The sequence below is a fragment of the Elephas maximus genome, chromosome 24 (genome assembly GCF_024166365.1).
Source record: "Elephas maximus indicus isolate mEleMax1 chromosome 24, mEleMax1 primary haplotype, whole genome shotgun sequence".
In the NCBI taxonomy this organism is placed as follows: Eukaryota; Metazoa; Chordata; class Mammalia; order Proboscidea; family Elephantidae; genus Elephas; species Elephas maximus.
In genome coordinates this window covers 393,872-413,141 of record NC_064842.1, presented here as the reverse complement: position 1 = coordinate 413,141, position 19,270 = coordinate 393,872, and the positions used below count along the sequence as shown (strand labels likewise).

At 45.6% G+C, this 19,270-nt stretch overlaps 2 protein-coding genes across 5 annotated transcripts in view; one reads left to right on the top strand and one right to left on the bottom strand.

The window, feature by feature from the left end:
• Positions 1-10,866: 10,866 nt before the first annotated feature.
• On the bottom strand, positions 10,867-12,050 carry LOC126066666 (transcription initiation factor TFIID subunit 4-like). The gene is made up of 2 exons (XM_049867916.1): positions 11,996-12,050; positions 10,867-11,897 (listed from the first exon to the last, which is right to left on the bottom strand). Exons 1-2 carry the CDS (start codon positions 12,048-12,050, stop codon positions 10,867-10,869), a joined length of 1,086 nt encoding a protein of 361 aa, XP_049723873.1.
• LPGAT1 (lysophosphatidylglycerol acyltransferase 1) overlaps positions 11,153-19,270 on the top strand; it is a 60,373-nt gene continuing 52,255 nt past the window's right edge. For 3 of the 4 annotated variants that reach the window (XR_007515243.1, XM_049868084.1, XM_049868085.1), the window contains exons 1-2: positions 11,649-11,727; positions 12,625-12,889. Coding sequence is in view for 3 of the 4 variants with exons in the window: in XM_049868084.1 (XP_049724041.1) it covers positions 12,652-12,889 (238 nt within the window). In the remaining variant the exon portion in view is untranslated. Of the gene's footprint in view, positions 11,333-11,648; positions 11,728-12,624; positions 12,890-19,270 lie in introns of those variants that run through there. The other variant, XM_049868086.1, reaches the window with a different exon arrangement.

The window sequence follows — 19,270 nt, the reverse complement described above, 5'->3', positions numbered from 1 at the left end:
TGTAGGGAGACTGGAACCCTCAATCACTGCTGATGGGGTTGTAAAATGGTACAACCACTATGAAAAATGGTATGGCACTGCCTTGAAAAGCTAGCAACAGAAATATCTTATGATTCAGCAACCCCACTCCTAGGTATATATCCTAGAGATGTAACAGCAGGGCCTGAATAGACACATATACACCTACGTCCAGTGTGAGTTGCCAGGAGCTGATTACCAATAATTTAGATCTCCAGTCCAGTTTATGCTTTGAAGACAAAGTTTAAGAGAAACAAATGATTTGAAAGTATGTTTCATAAAATGTTTCTCGAAGACATTTCAAGAGAAATGTAAAGACATTCTCTTTCCCTACCCTTCTGACTCCTTCTTTTAGTGCCTGCCTACCTCAGGGGTTGGCTGTTAGCATCCAACAAGAGGTATCTGTGAAAGCTTTGTCAACTGCAAAGTGCTAGAGAAAGGCACAGTGGCATGCTACTCATTACAGCAGGGCCTCAGCCAACAGGCTCAGTCTCCAAAATAACAACCTAACCTTGAACGTACAGTTGGAGCAGCAGCAGAGTGAAAATTTTTGCTCAGACAACTTAAGATTTAAGCTGAGGAGACCCACAGAAAGAACCAAGCAGACAGGTGGATAAGACAGGGAAATTTAACCCAGGAGGGCAAGTAAGCTGCTTTAGAAGAAACACTAACCACCACTATTAGCCCTGAATGGCTTGTTAACCTCTGAGGTATCAGGTGACCAAGAACTGGGTATAACAAAGAAGCGGGGGCTGGGAAGCTGGACCCCTGTAACCTGCTAAGAGACCACAGAGATTCACCAACCATCCTGGTTTCCTTGGGACACAGACTTCCTAAAACTATGAAAGCCCTGGGCAAACCAGGACAGTTGGTCACCTTAAGACCATACCAGCTCCATTTCTGATGGGGTTGCCATGAGTTGGAATCAACTTGCTGGCAACTAACAACAACTACGATGAACAAGCCACACAACTTCTCCACTCCTTACTTCCCCTATTCATAAACGGAATTAAACTATGTTCCTTCTTCAGGGTAGGGTGGGGAACTTTTCTCTCTGGTCCCAAACCCAAAATCCATTGACACTGAATCAATTCCAACTCATGGTAACCCTGTAGGACAGAGGAGAACTGCCCCATAGGGTTTCCAAGGCTGTAAACCTTTACAGAAGTGGACTGCCACATCTTTCTCCCATGGAGCAGCTGACGGGTTCAAACCACCTACCTTTCAGTTAGCAGCTGAGCGCTTTAACCACTGCACCACCATGGCTCCCTTCTCTCTGGTTAAAAAATAGACATCACTAAATCCTACCATCCCAACACCAGAACAAAGATGCTTCAGTGGGTTCTTTGGAATGTGTGGTAAAACCCGAAACAGGATACATGTGAGATAAAAGGCTCTAGACAAGTTAGGATCTCGTCGTCAATGCCAGGAGAAAGAAAGCTTGACATATGAGATTTACACTGGAAAACCCTATGGGGCACAGTTCTACGCTGCAACACAAGGTCGCCATGAGTCGGAATCAACTTGACGGCAGCTGGTTTTTATTGCTCCTGAGGATGGAGGTATTGGCAGGCTCAGAGCAGCTAGGCAGAGTATGCTTCCAGGAAGAAATCAGGGTTGGGAAATTCTGTGGACAGAGTCCAGGGACATTGCCAAGCCGGAATTCAGGTGACTGTGAGGAGAGTAGTTTTGGGCAGAAACTAAGGGAAACCCAAGACCTTGAGAAGACCTAGCTTTTCTGAAGGGCTAGAGAGTCTGAAGAAAGTGGATTTGGCTTTAAATTGGAGGATGGCGTGTGGAAGGACAGAATGACTAAAAGGTTTAAGCCAATGAAGGACTATCATACACGGAGGTGCGATGGGGAGCTGGAATTTGGACATGAAACTGTGCACCTGAAACTTCTCAAATGTGTATAGTTTGTACTCTGCTTGGCTGCTAATCAAAAGGTTGGAGGTTTGAGCCCACCCAGGGGCACCTCAGAAGAAAGGCCTGGTGATCTACTTTGAAAAAAATGAGCCATCGAAAACCCTATGGAGCACAGTTCTACTTTGTTACACAAGGCGTCTCCATGCGTGGGAGTCAACCCCACGGCAACTAGCGGTTTTCAAAGCACCTTAACAGAGGCGTACGGAGAGAGTAAGAGGTCATGAATTCTGACGTGGGGGCAGGGGCATGGATCCTCTGATGTCCTAGCTGGGCCACCAGAGATGAATATGATCACATAAACGCAGAGAAGGGCCTTCAGGGTGGATGGAAAAGCATAAACAAAAAGGCTTGTATGTGTGAAGTTGCACAATGTGTGACTTCAAGATAATGAATACTTCAGTGTGGCTAGTACAATGGGAAGGAGCCCTGGTGACACAGTGGTTAAAGTGTTCAACTGAAAGGTCGGTGGTTCGAAACCACCAGCGGCTCTGGGGGAGGAAGATGTGGCAGTCTGCTTCCATAGAGATTTACAGCCTTGGAAACCTGTGGGATCACTATGACTCAGAACCAACTCAAAGGCAGTGGGTTTGGTTTTTTGGGCAGTATAATGGAGGTGGGACAAAGGGCTAGGAGAGCCAGGGAGGGAGTGATAGACGTGAGGCTGCGAAGTATTAGCATCCTATGCCTCTTAGCGAATAGCTTCCTATCAGTCTCTGCCAGAGAGGCACACACCGTGGCATGTGGTCAACAACAGGGACTCTGGAGCCAGAGAACTGGGAATTGAATCTCAGCTTTGCCACAGGCTGAGTGAACCTGGACAGATTGCTTAATTTCCCCATCTGTAAAATGGGGTTAACAATATAGTCCTTATAGGGCTGTTGTAAGGAGCCCTGCTGGCGCAATGGTTAAGCACTCAGCTGCTAACTGAAAGGTTAGTCGTTTGAACACACCCGGTGACTCCAAGAGAAAAAGTCCTGGCGATCTGCCCCGTAAAGATCACAGCCTAGGAAACCCTATAGGGCAGTGCTATTCTGTCACATGGAGTTGCTATGACTTGAAATCAACTGGACGGCACTGAACAACAACAAGGTTGTTGTGAAGATCAAATGAGCTATCACATGTGAAGCAGTGAAGACAGGGCCTGGAATATTGAAACTGTTCAGTAAGTGTCAGCTATTATTAGTATATTATTAGTAGTAGTATCCCCTACCTGTCTGTCAGTTTGTTGTACTGTGGGGGCTTGTGTGTTGCTGTGATGCTGGGAGCTATGCCACTGGTATTCAGATATCAGCAGGGTCACCCATGGCGGGTTTCAGCTGAGCTTCCAGACTAGGACAGACTAGGAAGCAGGACCCTACAGTCTACTTCTAAAAAGAATTAGCCAGGGAAAACCTTATGAATAGCACCAGAGCATTGTCTGATATAGTGCTGGAAGATGAGCCCCCCAGGTTGAAAGGCACACAGACAACTGGGGAAGAGCTGCCTCGTCAAAGTACAGTTGACCTTTATGGTATGGGTGGAGTCAAGCTTTTGGGACCTTCATTTGCTGATGTGGCATGACTCAATATGAGAAGAAACAGCTGCAAATATCAGTTAGTAATGGGAACCTGTAATGCACGAAGTATCAATCTAGGAAAATTGGAAATTGTCAAAAATGAAATGGAACACGTAAAGATTGATATCTGAGGCATTAGTGAGCTAAAATGGACTAGTATTGGCCATTTTTAATTGGACAATAATATGATCTACTACGCCGGGAATGACAACTTGAAGAGGAATGGTGTTGCATTCATCGTCAAAAAGAATATTTCAAGATCTAACCTGAAGTACAATGCTGTCAGTGACAGGTTAATATTCGCGCACCAACCACTAAGGCCAAAAATGAAGAAATTGAAGATTTTTACCAGCTTTGAATATGCAATCAGGATGCATTGATAATTACTGGAGATTGGAATGCCAAAGTTGGAAATAAAGAAGAAGGATCAGTAGTTGGAAAATATGGGCTTGGTGATAGAAATAATGCAGGATATTGCATGACAGAATTTTGCAAGACCAAAGAATTTTCATTGCAAATACCTTTTTTCACCAACATAAACGGTGATTATACACATGGACATCACCAGATGGAATACACAGAAATCAAACTGACTATCGTCTGTGGAAATAGACGATGAGAAGTCTTAATATCATCAGTCAGAGCAAGGCCAGGGGCCTCCTGTGGAACAGACCATCAATTGCTCCTATGCAAGTTCAAGCTGAAACTATAGAAAATTAGAACAAGTCCATATGACCCTGAACATATCCCACCTGAATTTACAGACCGTCTCAAGAATAGATTTGATGCATTGAACACTAGTGACTGAAGACCAGACGAGTTGTGGAAGGACATCATACATGAAGAAAGCAAGAGGTCATTAAAAAGACAGGAAAGAAAGAAAAGAAGAAAATGGATGTCAGAAGAGATTCTGAAACTTGCTCTTGAATGTCGAGCAGCTAAAGCAAAAGGAAGAAATAATGAAGTAAAAGAACTAAACAGAAGATTTCAAAGGGCAGCTCCAGAAGACAAAGTAAAGTATTATAATGACATGTGCAAAGAGCTGGAGATAGAAAACCAAAAGGGAAAAACACTCTCTGCATTTCTCAAGCTGAAAGCTCTGAAGAAAAAATTCAAGCCTCGATTTTCAGTAGTGAAGGATTCTATGGGGAAAATATTAAATAACGCAGGAAGCATCAAAAGAAGATGGAAGGAATACAGAGTCATCATACCAAAAAGAATTGGTCGATGTTCAACCATTTCAAGAGATAGTATATGATCAGAAACCAATGGTACTGAAGGAAGAAGTTCAAGCTGCACTGAAGGCCCTGTCGAAAAGACAAGGCTCCAGGAATTGACGGAATATCAACTGAGCTGTTTCAACAGACGGATGCAGCGCTGGAAGTGCTCACCCATCTATGCCAAGAAATTTGGAAGACAGCTACCTGGCCAACCTACTGGAAGAGATTCATATTTATGCCTATTCCCAAGAAAGGTGATCCAACCGAATTTGGGAATTATTGAACAATATCATTAATATCACATGTAAGCAAAATTTTGCTGAAGATCATTCAAAAACAGAAGCAGCAGCATATCGACAGGGAAACTGCCAGAAATTCAGGTTGGATTCAGAAGAGGACGTGGAACGAGGGATGTCATTGCTGATGACAGATGGATCCTGGCTGAAAGCAGAGAATACCGGAAGGATGTTTACTTGTGTTTTATTGACTATGCAAAGGCATTCAACTGTGTGGATCATAATAAATTATAGATAACATTCCAAAGAATAGGAATTCCAGAACACTTAATTGTGCTCATGAAGAACCTGTACATAGATCAAGAGGCAGCTGTTCAGACACAACAAGGGATACTGCATGGTTAAAAGTCAGGAAAGGTGTGTGTCAGGGTTGTATCCTTTCACCATACCTATTCAATCTGTATGCTGAGCAAATAATTAGAGAAGCTGGACTATATGAGGAAACCCTGGTGGCGTAGTGGTTAAGTGCTACAACTGCTAACCAAGAGTTTGGCAATTTGAATCCACCAGGCGCTGCTTGGAAACTCTGTGGGGCAGTTCTACTCCATCCTATAGGGTTGCTGTGAGTTGGAATGTACTCGAGGACAGTGAGTTTGGCGGGGGGGGGGGGGGGGTGGACTATATGAAGAAGAATGGGGCATCAGGACTGGAGAAGGACTCATTAACAACCTGTGTTATGCAGATGACACAGCTTTGCTTGTTGAAAGTGAAGAGAACTTGAAGCATTTGCTGATGAGGACCAAAGACCACAGCCTTCAGTATGGATTACACCTCAACATAAAGAAAGCATCTTCACAACTGGGTCAATAAGCAACATCATGATAAGCGGAGAAAAGATTGAAGTTGTCAAAGATTTCATTTTACTTGGATCCACAATCAACAACCATGGAAGCAGCAGTCAAGAAATCAAAAGACGCGTCGCATTGGGCAAATCTGCTGCAAAGGACCTCTGTAAAGTTTTGAAAATCAGAGATGTCTCCTTGAAGACTAAGGTGTGCCTGACCCATGCCATGGTATTTTCAATCACGTTGCATGCATGCGAAAGCTGGACAACGAATAAGCAAGGCCAAAGAAGAATTGACGCCTTTGAATTGTGGTGTTGGTGAAAAATATTGAATATACCATGGACTGCCAAAAGAAGGAACAAATCTGTCTTGGGAGAAGTACAATCGGAATCCTCCTTATAAGCGAGGATGGCGAAACTGCATCTTACATACTTTGGACACATCGAGTCCCTGGAGAAGAACATCATCCTTGGTAAAGTAGAGGATCAGGGAAAAAGAGGAAGGCCCTCAAAGAGATGGATTGACACGGTGGCTGCAACAATGGGCTCAAGCATAACAATGATGGTGAGCATGGCGCAGGACCAGGCAGTGTTTTGTTCTGTGGTGCATGGGGTCACTATGAGATCGGAGCCAACTCGATGGCACCTAAACAACAATGATTAGTATTATTAATCAGCAATAACATGCCATTAGTTTGGTTCTTATGTTAGGAACAGACTTTACAATTTTATATCTGAACTTGTCTGATTCATTGGTGTACTATGACTTTGTAGGTTTTGTGAGCGGAGGAGCACTACAGTACAGTACCTGAAAATTTACTAACAGAAATGCAGTAAGGCTGTGGGCCTTTAGGACTTCCTTTATAAAATGCTTATACTCTGGGAGGAGGAAATTTTTAGCCATAAGCACCTGGACATGGATTAGTTTACTACTCTAGGCAGGGAGGGTAGACCTGAGTGCAGGAAATGCAGTGTTGGACTGGTGAGAAAAGAATGTTCTGGCCTAGGGTGTTGTCTGTTGGGGTTCTTAGGTGGAGTCTTCAGGGCCCTTGGGAAACTAGGGATCATTTTAACCTTAAGAGGGGAAAGGGGAAATTGGTGAAAGAGGAATGGAGCACAGAAAAAAAGGCAGGATTGTTTACTTCAGAATATTGTTTAGGCCAATCCTGTTAATAAAGAGTTGCTAAAATGGTTTAAATAAAGGTGCAGTCGAGCCTTGATGATTCAACCTACCTTGTCTAAAAAATTTTAAGGTTATAAGTCTTAATACATTTTATATAAAATGATTAGATACAGAAGAAAACATCTCTATGCATAATTTCCTTTTTTGCTTGAAGTCAGAGCTGACCACGAGTCAGAACGTATGACTCTCTTGGGGTGCTAATTTCTAGGCTGTGACTGTTTCCTAGGGATGTGGTGGGCCTGTGCCAAGTCATTGCACATCCACAAAACTACCGGCACGGTTTCCCCTTGAGAGGAAATACCGTGTTCACTGGCACTTTAGTGCAGAAACCTGTACAGGTAGGTGAAACGTTTTTATAATTGCCACTAAGAAAAAGAGAGGACTCAGGGGGATCTTTCTGCCCAAGGGAGTCCCTCCGTGGTTATAAACTAATCTGTTGTGTGCATGTGGACCAGATGGGTGGAATGAAACTTTCTAAGGTGTTTGCGGTTAGATTGTTTTCAAATGTCTGGAGACTCAAGGAAACGTGAGAAGTCCTATTTCTCTTTCAAAGAACCATTCTCTCATACGTGGGCTTTTGAAATGGAACCTACAAGGCCTGTGGCTATAGGTGGGGTCTGTTTGTTTTCCTTTTTCCTCTACTGGGGTGTATATGAAAACTTTGAATTATTTTTTTTTCTAATGAAGGAATTAAATTAATTATTAATTTTTATTGTGCTTTAGATGAAGGGTTAAAGAACAAACTAGTTTCTCATCAGTTAGTACACACATTGTTCTATGACATTGGTTAACAACCCCACGATATGTCAACACTCTCCCTTCTCAACCCTGGGTTCCATATTACCAGCTTTCCTGTTTCCTCCTGCCTTCCAGTCCCTGCCCCAGGGCTAGTGTGCCCCTTTAGTCTTGTTTTGTTCCATGGGTGAAGGCTCTGAATTCTTGATTTAATGTTTGTGTTTTTATAAACATGGCTCTGAAGTAGGAGGACAGGGGACTAAAAGCTAATTAGAAGATAATTAGGAGAAGATCCTTGTTTTCGAAAGATCTGTGTCCACCTCGAAGAACTGGCTGTGCCAGCCTTCCTGTTAAGTCATTCAAAGCATTTACACACCTGTGAAGATAAGCTACAGATAAATCTCATAGAGTTGCCAAAGTGGGTTGAAAGGTAGCAGGGGGGAGAAGTTTTCATAAAGGCAAAGGAAGGTATTACGTGTAAGGCAAAAGAATGCAAAATATGTATCTAAGACGAACTCTGAAATACAAGGAATAAATATAAGCATTATCTGAAATTGTTCCCTGAAGAAATCAGTGCAGTTTCTTACCTATTGTAGCTGCTGAATTGTCTTAAAATTGAATGGGCCACTGTGGTCAAGAAAGTTAAGACAACCTCTCTCCTCCATGCTGGGTGTAAGACCAGGACCTACCTACACCTCGAACATCGAGTCATGCCATTTGTCGAGCTTCAAGAAAAGTCTAATGAATTTGGAGCCAGTCAAGAGGAGGACAGCTAAAATGACCAGAGAGATTAGGGTTTCCATATGATGAGCTACTAACATGGCAGATTAATGCTTTGTCGAAAAGTAGAAGGATGAGAACAGACATGATCAAATGATTTGACATCATGAAGGGTCTAGAAAAGGTGAAAAGGATTTTCAGATCTCAGGATACCTGTAAGTCAGTGTCTTAGTTACCTAGTGCTGTTATAACAGAACTACCACGAGTCGAAAGCTTTTACAAAGAGAAATTTATTCCCTCACAGCCTAGGAGGCTAGAAGTCCGAATTCAGGGTGCCAGCTCCAGGGGATGGCTTTCTCTCTCTGTTGGCTCTGTGGGAAGGTCCTTGTCATCAGTCTCTCCTGGTTTAGGAGATTCTCCTGACAGGGACCCCGAGTCCAAAGGACTCGCTATTCTCCCTGGCTTTTATTTCTTAGTGGTATAATGTCCCCATGTCTCTCTCCTCACTTCTCTCTTTTATATCTCAAAGAGATTGGTTTAAGACACAACCTAATCTTATAGATTGAGTCCTGCCTCATTAACATAACTGCCTCTAATCCTACGTCATTAACATCATAAAGGTGAGGCTTTACAACACATAGGAAAATCACTTCAGATCACAAGATGGTGGACAATCACATAATACTTCGAATTGTGGCCTAGCCAAGTTGACACACATTTTGGGGGGACACAGTTCAATCCGTAACAGTCAGGATTTCTTAAAGCAACGTCTGCACGCTTCCTGCATAGGAATCACTTATGACATGATTTTAAAAAGCAGGTGCCCAGGCCCTTCTGGACCTACAGTATTAAAATTTTCTGGAATGAGGCACAAGAATCTGTTTCAGTAGACATCCCAAGTGATGTTTTTGTACAGTGTTTGAGATCTGTTGGAGGTCCTGCCTGACCTCTTGTCTTTTTCTGGGCCTGGCTGGCTGGTACTGATTACATCTTATCAGGTGCCGGTGTGCCTTGTGTCTGACTCATAGCGACCCGATAGGACAGAGTAGAACTGCCCCATAGTTTTGTGACCCAGGAACCAGGTGTAAATTCCACGGTAGGCTGTCTCTGTCTAAGTGTTAGCCAGTATTTACCCAGCATGGGGGGAATGCTGAATGGGATAGACTGTGAATGAGACAGAATGAAATCCTTAAGGGAGTTTACTCTTGCTTCTCCGAGTGCCTCGCCTATGTTACTTAAGACTATAATCATGCGTCTCTAACAATAATCTATAGTACATATATTATTTTTTTCATAAGATTTATTTAAAGATCTTCTTACCTTGGAAGCTAAATTTTCAGACAGAATACTAGGAGCAGAAGTGACGTATCTAACTTTCTATTACTATTATACATCAGTTAAATTTATGTACAAAGTTCCCTCGGACATAAAAAGTGCCTTTTCTGTGCCTTGTACACTTAAAATACAGTATTACTAAAATATACAGATAACATGTATAAATAAAAAACTAATAATAAATGGACAAGACTCTGACAAATACTTCCAGTCAGGTTCTGTGCTTTCCTTTATTACCACACAGTCAGAAGAAATGGAAATGGGAAATATTCTTTCATACGGTATAAGGTGAATTTCCTTTCCTTCATCTTATAACATTCTGTGGACCAAAGAGGAACTAAGGTTAAAAAAGTGAGAAAGTGTTGGTGGCCCAAAGCGAACACCGTGATGAGTTTTTTCACAGTAGGCAGAACAGATGGCATGCTAACTAAAACATGGCAGTTCACTGGAGGCCTGTAAAAATTGCATCCTCCCTCCCTCCGTTTACAAACATGATTAAAGAAAGAAAACCAAGTTTATATATGTTTAGCTGAAATTTGGGCAGGCCATTTGAGAATGTTCAGGTGTGTAAGTCATTGGCCTGTTTATTTTCCTTCCTGCGATCCAACCTTTGAAACAGAAATGCAGCTACAGAACCTCAGGAGTGAAGAGGCCTGTGGGCGCGTTTTGGGGCACTTAATGCCAGGCACCTGGCCGACCGATGGACCACCTTGACTCACCGAGTTTCAATCTCTCTGCACAGACCACTCGTTCCCACTGGGCTCCTTTTTTTGGGTGGAGTGGGAGGTGGGAAGAGGGATGGATGGGGATTGAAGCGTCATGAACGTTCCAGGTGTTTTCCGGACAGGAGTCCTGGTGCTTGAGATGAGCCGACGTTAAACCCTAGCCTTTACACCCTGAGAGGTGCAGAAGAAAAGCCACGAGGCGACCGGGTTTCATCACGAAAGGGCAGATTCAGTCTTCGGGGAGCCGGCTCGCAGCCTGAGCAGCGGCCGGTCGGTCGGACAAGGGAGCCCCGACAACGAAGAGCGGCAGTGCCGGCTTTTCAGGGGTCTCCATGGGGCCAGAGCTCTCCCCGTGTGGTGGGAGGGTTCCTACTCGTCCCTCGGCCTTCCCGAGCCGCCCCTTCCTGGGTCCCGGGCTTGGCGAGGTCTGGGCCTAGCGGCGAGGCGGCCCCGAGGGCCTGGACCGGCGGGAGCGGGGTCGCGGGCGGCGGCGAGGCGAGCGAGCGGGCGGGCCGGGCGGCGGGGCGAGCGGGCGGGCGGGCCGGGCGGCGGGGCGAGCGGGCCGGGCGGCGGCGGCCGCGCCTTCGTTAGGGGGCGCTCTGGGGGCGGCTCCGCCGCAGGCCCAGCGCCCGCCGCTTCCTTCCCGCCGCCCTCCCGCCAGCCCCAGCGAGCGCGGCGGGCCCCCGGGGACCGAGCCTCGGCGCCGCCGGAGACGGAGCGCGGGCGCGCCTCAGCCGCAGCCTCGCCGCCTCCTTCCGCCGGCCCCGCCGCCGGCCATGCATTCTTCCGGCGGCCCCGGCTCCCGCAGCCCCGGCCGGGGCCCGGCCAGCCCCAGGTAACCCCAGCTCGGCGCGTGCAGGCCTCGAGGCGGCGGCGGCGGCGGAGCGGGGCCCGGGGAGGCGCCGGGGTGGGGAAGGGGCGTCGGCGCGCGGCCGGGGAGGCGGCGGCGGCCTGAGGGACGAGGGCGCGCGAGGCCCGGGGAGGAGGCGGGGGCGTGAGGCGTCCGCCCGCCTCCGCAGGACCCGCCCCGGTGACAGGCCGGCCCCCGAGTCCCCGCCGTCCGTCCGTCCGCAGGCAGCGGCCCGGGGAGTAGGGCGCCCGCTCGCGCCGCCTCGGCCGCCGCCGCCGCATCCATGACCGCGACCCCGCGGCCGGGGACACCGCCGCCGCCGCCGCGCCCCGCCGCGCCCCGGGCCGCTCGTCCCCGGCCCCGCCGCCCCGGCCGCCGAGGTGAGCGCGCGGCCGCCCCGACCCCTCCAGGCCCGCGTAGGGCGCCGCGGCCCCGGCCGCCCTCCGCCGTCCTCCGCGGCCGCCCTCCACGGCCCCCCGGCGCCCTCCGCGGCTCCCCGGCCGCCCTCCGCCGTCCTCCGCGGCTCCCCGGCCGCCCTCCGCCCTTCGTCCTCCCCGGCCGCCCTCCCCGGCTCCCCGGCCGCCCTCCCCGGCTCCCCGGCCGCCCTCCCCGGCTCCCCGGCCGCCCTCCGTCCTCCGCGGCCCCGGCCGCCCGCCGCCCTCCGTCCGCCCCGGCTCCCCGGCCGAGACCCCGCGCTGCGCATCCCGCCGTGGTCCTCTCCCCTCCCCCGCCCTGTCCTTCCTCTTTCGCCGTTACCCCCACTTTTCCCTCTCTTTACGTTCTGTCTTTTCTAGGCCCCTCTCCTTTTTTCCTAAAAAGGAAAACAAAAACCCTTTAGCCGCAAATGAAATTTTTCAGCGTAACTCTTTTTGCTAATGCGAGGGACCCTGGTAAGAATGAATCGATGAGCGGGAAGGGCTGGTCAGGCGCTGGTCGCCAGCGTGGAGGTACTGGGGTGCTGAAGCCGGGGGCCTGCCCTCTGAAGTCCCCCTAAGGCCTGCAGGGAGCCGCTGCCGGCAGCGGGCAGCTAGTGGGAACTGTGTTCGCCTCCTAAACGCACGGCGACCCGCCCTGGCCTCAGCCGACGCTCCCCTGACCTTCTGCGGCGCCTCCTCCCTCGCTCTGTCCCGCTCCGGGATTTCCCAGGGGGTCACCGGGGTGCGACACCCGGAAGGCTCTTTTTTTTATTTCGATGCTGGAGGCGACTTCTGCGCTGGTGACTATTTACCTGTGCTTAATCCGCTTTCCGTTTTAAATGAATTTTGCTTCCGCCCCAGGAGGACAGGACGGAGTCCGGTGTGAGAATGGCTGTGACTTTGGAGGACGCTCCGTGGCTGGGCTGGGTCCTGGTGAGAGCCCTGCTGAGGTTTGCCCTGATGGTCGCCAACAACGTGTGTGCCCTGCCGTCCTACGTCTTGTATGTGATCGTGCTGCAGCCCCTGCGGGTGCTGGACAGTCAGCTCTTCTGGTATATTGAAGGACTCATGTATAAATGGCTCATAGGAATTGTGGCTTCTTGGGGATGGTATGCTGGATATACAGGTAAGAATGAGAGCACTTTTGTTTGATGCATATGAGAAAATGTGTAATGCTGGGCTTCAGTCAGTCAGGAGGCACGATTACCGATTACATAAATACGCCTTGTACTTGGATCGAAGATGCTTTAGGCTTTGGTTCTTGAAAAAATAAATGGAAAATAATCCTACTGAGTTACTCTTCACAGTTCCAACTTATTAGTAGGCACGATATTTTCCGAAGTGTAATTTCATAATTATATATTGGTAAATTCGTAAGTAATTTTTTTTAACGTGATCGACATTTGTTTATTAAAACTGTTCTGCAGAAGCTCTTCTTGAGCAGTACAAATGAGAACTTGAGGCCTCATAAAAATGAAAAGATAAAATATTTAGCCCATAAATATTAGGAATTTAGAAAAGCAACTGAGCTGTATTTGTGCTAAGATAGTAAGTTTTTTTCATTTAATATAGTGTTGTAATGTTTTAACGACATAAACCAAGCAAAACAGGGCCTTTTCTGTTATGTATGTTTCTTGAATCTGTTATATCTGATCAATCTGTCTTAGAATATTAAATACAAAAAATTAAGTTTAGATTAAGCTAATTTACCTTTGGAGTGCATTTAAGTAGGTCCTTATTTCTGCTTTTAAATTGGATTTTGGAAAACGGGTAATGCTGTTTTGAATTGGACTTCCGTAAAACTAACTGAGAAGTAGTGTTTATTTTCTGTTGCTAAACATCATGCGCTTTGAGAACTTGTACCTTTGCTGTGAAAACTCTGTATTGCATTTACCTGACTTTTTCTGCTAGTAATTAAGGTAATGAAAAAAGCATTGAGGTTTCTACCACTTATCTTAGATGTGGAGGCTTTTGTCATAGAATTTTGTAACTGGTAGGCTCCTTAGAGATCATGCTGCAGATACAGCAGCCGGTAGGGTCTGTAGTTCATGGCCTGGAAGGGTGAGGAGGGTACTTTCTGGGGTGAACAGCAGGGCAGCTCCCCATTTAAAATTCTGAGTCTCCCTCTTTCCTGCGGAGGGTCCATCTGCAGGTTGTGTCCACACGGTCCACACGCACGAGAAGAGGACTGGCGGCACACAGCTTTCACGGAGTGTGACAGACCCTTCCTCTGTCACAGTGCTTTCAGTTGCTCCAGATGAGTGAGGCCTTTCCTCCTTCCAGCAGTACCGTTTCTTGCTCTGCAAGAGCTGAAGCCCCTGGGATAGTATATGTATTGCTTCCTCGTCACGCGTCTTGTCAAAAATCCCAGTGCTCGTTGGGCACAGTAGGTGAGCCTCTAGTCCCTTTTAGGACATGGTGGCAACAGGAGCAATGGTGGAGCAAAAAATGAAGTTCTGGTCTGTGGTGCTGAATTCTTACCTGAATTGCACTGCTGTCTTAGAGTTGCTTTGCTCGGTGTAGTTTGAGCTTCCCCAGCTATGTTCCGTGGCACTAGCAGCTTTATGTTTTTTACAGTACATTTAGGTTTGCTTGTTTTAAATGGGGTTATAGTATTTATGTATATATATTTAGGCTTTAGAAGTTCATTCTACGTAAACAGTGAAATTACCAAAAAATGTTGTGCTTGTGTATGTGGTATAAGTGTTCACCTGATGAGAAGCTGAAAAATAATTCCTCCTTGACCTTGACACTCAAGAGTTGAGTGGTGCTCCTTGAGCCGCAGATGGTGCATTGCATTTTCAGGCATATTTTCTTGGGGTGTCTCTTCCTTGCTGACTCTAGAATTGTGCAGTTTCTTCAGCCACCTGTTCGGAAGTGGTCTTGGCGTGATCGGCATATTTTAGTCTTTCTGAAGTATCTGCCCGTCCTCAGGCTATTGCACTTTGACAATTTGATCAGTCTGTCTCATTTAACTATAGAATTCTTGAGTGTATATGTTTTAAATGTTTTTTCCATAGGTAGAATACTTGATTCTCGAGTGTGTGGTCATGGCCTGATCATAGTAGAGATCAGACAGATGTAGAGATGAAATTCGTTGAAAGCCACGGCTGGGTTTAAAGAAGCAAACAGAAACAGGGGTTGGACAGTATGTACCATAAAGAATCTAGGGGTTATATGAGCCTTTTGTGGATTATCCATTTCATTTCTTCCCTTTGTGTTGAGGAGAATGGGCTAGTTTTCTTTTGGTTTTTCCCTTTCTGTGTGCTTAGTTTCACAGATGGAAAATTGAATGTTGCCAAAGGAACTGTGTTCAGTAGACCTAGTGTTTTCATGTTTTAGAATAAAAATTGTCTAAACTTTGTTGAAAAACTACTTCTGGCAAACTCTTACTAACCTTAGAAATTAATTAGTAAGCTGAATATTGATTGGAGCCCCGGCTCACAGTGGTTAAGAGCTCGGCTGCTAACCAAAAGGTTGGCAGTTCAAATCCGCCAGGCGCTCTTTGGAAACCCTGCGGGCAGTTCTACTCTGCCGTATAGGGTCGCTATGAGTCGGAACTTATTCTACAGCAGTGGGTAAGCTGAATAGTAAACATTAGTATAAAATGTGAGTCTGTCAAATTGTGGCATTCAGTCTAAGGTAATTATTCAGCTTTGCTGCTAAGGAATTCAGGTGCTTGTCTAACCTACCCTGTCTCTTGGTAGCCTCTAGCTAAGTGTGGCTTAATGAGATGAAATAAAATGGAAAATTCAGTGGATTTGTACCAGCCACATTTCAAGTGCTCACTGGCCACTTGTGGCCATGGCTACTGTATTGGACAGCTGAGATGTAGAGCATTTCGATCTTAACAAGGTTCTGTTGAACAAAGCCAATACATAAATACTAAGAATGGCTTTCTCTCTTTTTTAGAAAAAAATGCGGTTTATTTTTATACAAAGAACACCTTTCTTTAGTTCCAAGCAGTTTTTTTTTTTTTTTTTTTTGGAGGAAATAAGAAGATTAAAGTTTTATTAATTTGTCTATTAATTTGAGGAAAACTTAACAAAAATGAGTTCCTTAAAGATTTAATAATACTCACATAACCCAAACTCTCATGTGCTCTGTGGATGGGGAATGGTGAGGCTAGGGAGCCCCCAGCTTGGGTGGGCGTTCTGTACTTGGTTTTCACTCTGAGAGCTGGAGTACTGCCTGTGAGCACAGAAGATGGAAAAGGAAGTTTCTGGTCTTTCTGCTATTTCTGTCCTTAAGTCTTGTCAGGGGAACACAGTTCTTCAAAGAACTTTGAGGACATTGGGGTTTGTTTTCATTCACTTATTTTAATAAAGTCGTTTTCCATCCAAACATATATAATTAAAATCTCTGTACACAAAATAGTTTAAAATACTAATTGTAAGTGGCAGCTCCAGAGTGAAGGTCTTATTTATGGACCACAGGCTGCTTGGAAGGGGGCTGGGTGTGAGAGGACTGCTTATTTAGCAAACCCTGCTTTCCTTAGATCAGGTATTTACTTGGGGTGGCTTTAGGGAAAGCTGGTGGAGATAAGGGTTAGCTTCCTCCCACACCCCAGGAAATAGCAGCCATGACTGTACCAACGTCTGGTTTTTTGATTATTTGATAGTGTCTTACTTCTTTGGGTGGGATACAAATTCAGTGTGGGAGAAAGATTAATTATTGGGAATTATATCTGACCCTTGGAATCCCAGAGAAAAATATTTTCTACAGCTTTATTTTCCAACTTTTGGGTCATAAAATCAGTGAAATGTGTTAAGACAAACATCTTTTCAAAAGTGAAATAGAGTAGAATTAAAAAGGAAAGATCAGAAGTGTGGGTATGTGTATGCTGGGTAGTGCTCCAGGATGTGTTTTTTATTGTGAGCACTGTCAACATCATTTGAAAGGCATTGTTTGAGTGGAAGAGCGCTGTCTCTGCGTGTCAGCCGTCTTGAACTTGCTTTACTGTCTCTGCTCACTAACAGGAGTAAGATCCTCACCTGCTCAGTGTGCACCAGGCCGGGAGCACTGTATAGACAGGAATGTGGTCTATGTAACCGTAGAGCACAGCGCGCTGCCTGATGCTTACAGAGTGCTCAGTAAGTGTCTAAGTGTTGCTTGAACTATCCCCTCATTCTTTCCTGGTCCCAGCTGAGGTGTCTTAGCTACCAGGCTTCCTGGAAAGTCTGATATCAAGGTCACTGCAATCCACAGGGTTTTCTTGTCTGTAATCTTCATGGAAGCAGGTCGCTAGCCCTTTTCTTCCGTGGCGCTGCTGAGCGAGTTCAAACCACCAACCTGCGGTTAGTAGTCCAGTGCAAATCTTTTGCGCCATGCAGGGACTAGAGAAGGAGAGGTTTCAATTTTTTTTTTTTTCTTCTTTTAGGGAAATATTTCTTTGTGGATTTTTTGTCTAGCTCTATCATCAGTAATTATAATACATTTGAAAGTCTTGAATAAAACTGTGTGTCAGTTTGAAATTTGTATCTTTGTGATGAGAATATTAAGTAACATTTTAAAAAATATAAATCAAGCTCTGTTTGAAGTGCCTCATTCATCCTCACAACCATCTTACCAGGTTGTTGTTGTTGTTAGGCGTCATCGAATCGGTTCCGACTCATAGCAACCCTGTGTACAGCAGAACGAAACACTGTCCAGTCCTGCACCATCCTCACAGTCATTGTTATGTTTGAGCCCGTTGTTGCAGCCACTGTGTCCGTCTGTTTCTTTGAGGTTCTTCCTCTTTTTCGCTGACCCTCTACTTTACCAAGCATGTTGTCCTTCTCCGGAGATTGGTCCCTCTGATAACACGTCCAAAGTATGTGAGACAAAGTCTCACCATCCTTACTTCTAAGGAGCATTGTGGCTGTACTTCTTCCAAGACAGACTTTTTCTTCTTCTGGCAGTCCATGGTATATTCAATATTCTTCTCCAACACCGAGATTCAAAGGCATCAATTCTTTTTGTGTCTTCCTTATTCATTGTCCAGCTTTCGCATGCATATGAGGTGATTGAAAACACCATGGTTTGGGTCAGGTGCACCTTAGTCTTCAGAGTGACATCTTTGCTTTTTAAAGAAGTCTTTTGTAGCAGATTTTCCCGATGGAACCCATCATTTGATTTCTTGACTGCTGCTTCCATGGTTATTATCCCCCCCTCCCTTTTGTTCGTTGATGTTGAAACTGAAGCCCAGAGGTCTGACAGTTAGTTCCCCTTAAGCCTTGACTAAGTTGTTGTTGCCACAAGTTTATTTTTTGTATTTAAAGAGCCAATATTGATCTGTATGTGGTGTTCATATAGTGTTCCTTAATTTTTGCTACCCACGTCCTTTTGTTTCTGAGGCATGAAATTTCTGTCTGAAGCTACAACTCTTTAACACCTGAAAGCAATACCAGAGCTATGGATTTCTGCAAGAGGTTAGAAAAAAACAATGTTGCTTCAACTGAAATATTCATAGTATACTGTATATTTGATAAAATCCCACCTCCTTAAGTCTGCCCTTATGGAGAAAAACTCCAACTGAGATTTTAGTTTTTGAGTGCTGGGCAGTAGATGGTTATCAGAGTGAGGACTTACTGCATGATGTTAGGTGGATAACTGGTTTTGACATAAATCCGAGGGAGGAGTTTTAAGTACGGTGTTTTGATTTTTATATGGAATATATACCCCTAAAAGTAAATGTTACTAAATATTGTAAACTCAGCAGTCTGGTGGTACTGCACATTTGATATCTGATTTTATTTAAAAGATATTTTAGCTAGTTATTTTTTAAATATATAAAATATATTCACCCCCACATGTCTGTCAGTTTGTTGTACTGTGGGGGCTTGCGTGTTGCTGTGATGCTGGAAGCTGTGCCACAGGTATTCAAATATTAGCAGGGTCACTCATGGAGGACAGGTTTCGGCTGAGCTTGTAGCCTAAGACAGGTTAGGAAGAAGGACCCGAGAGCCTACTTCTGAGAAGAATTAGCCAGTGAAAACCTTATGAACAGCAGCGGAACATTGTCTGATACAGTGCCAGAAAATGAGCCCCCCAGGTTGGAAGGCACTTAAAATACGACTGGGGAAGAGCTGCTTCCTCAAAGTAGAATTGACCTTAATGACAAGGATGGAGTCAAGCTTTCAGGACCTTCATTTGCTGATGTGGCACGACTCAAAATGAGAAGAAACAGCTGCAAACATCCATTAACAATCAGAATGTGGAACGTAGGAAGTATGAATCTAGGAAAATTGAAAGTTGTCAAAAATGAAGTGGAACACGTAAGCATCAATATTTATCCCAAAGAAAGCTGATCCAACTGAATGCGGAAATTACTGAACGATACTAGTTTTTTTTTTTTTTTTTTTATCATTAATATCACACACAAGTAAAACGTTGCTGAAGGTCATTCAGAAGTGGCCGCAACAGGACATCGGCAGGAAACGGCCAGAAAATCAAGCTGGGTTCAGAAGCGGATATGGAACCAGCGATATCACTGCTGATGTCAGATGGACCCTGGCTGCAAGCAGAG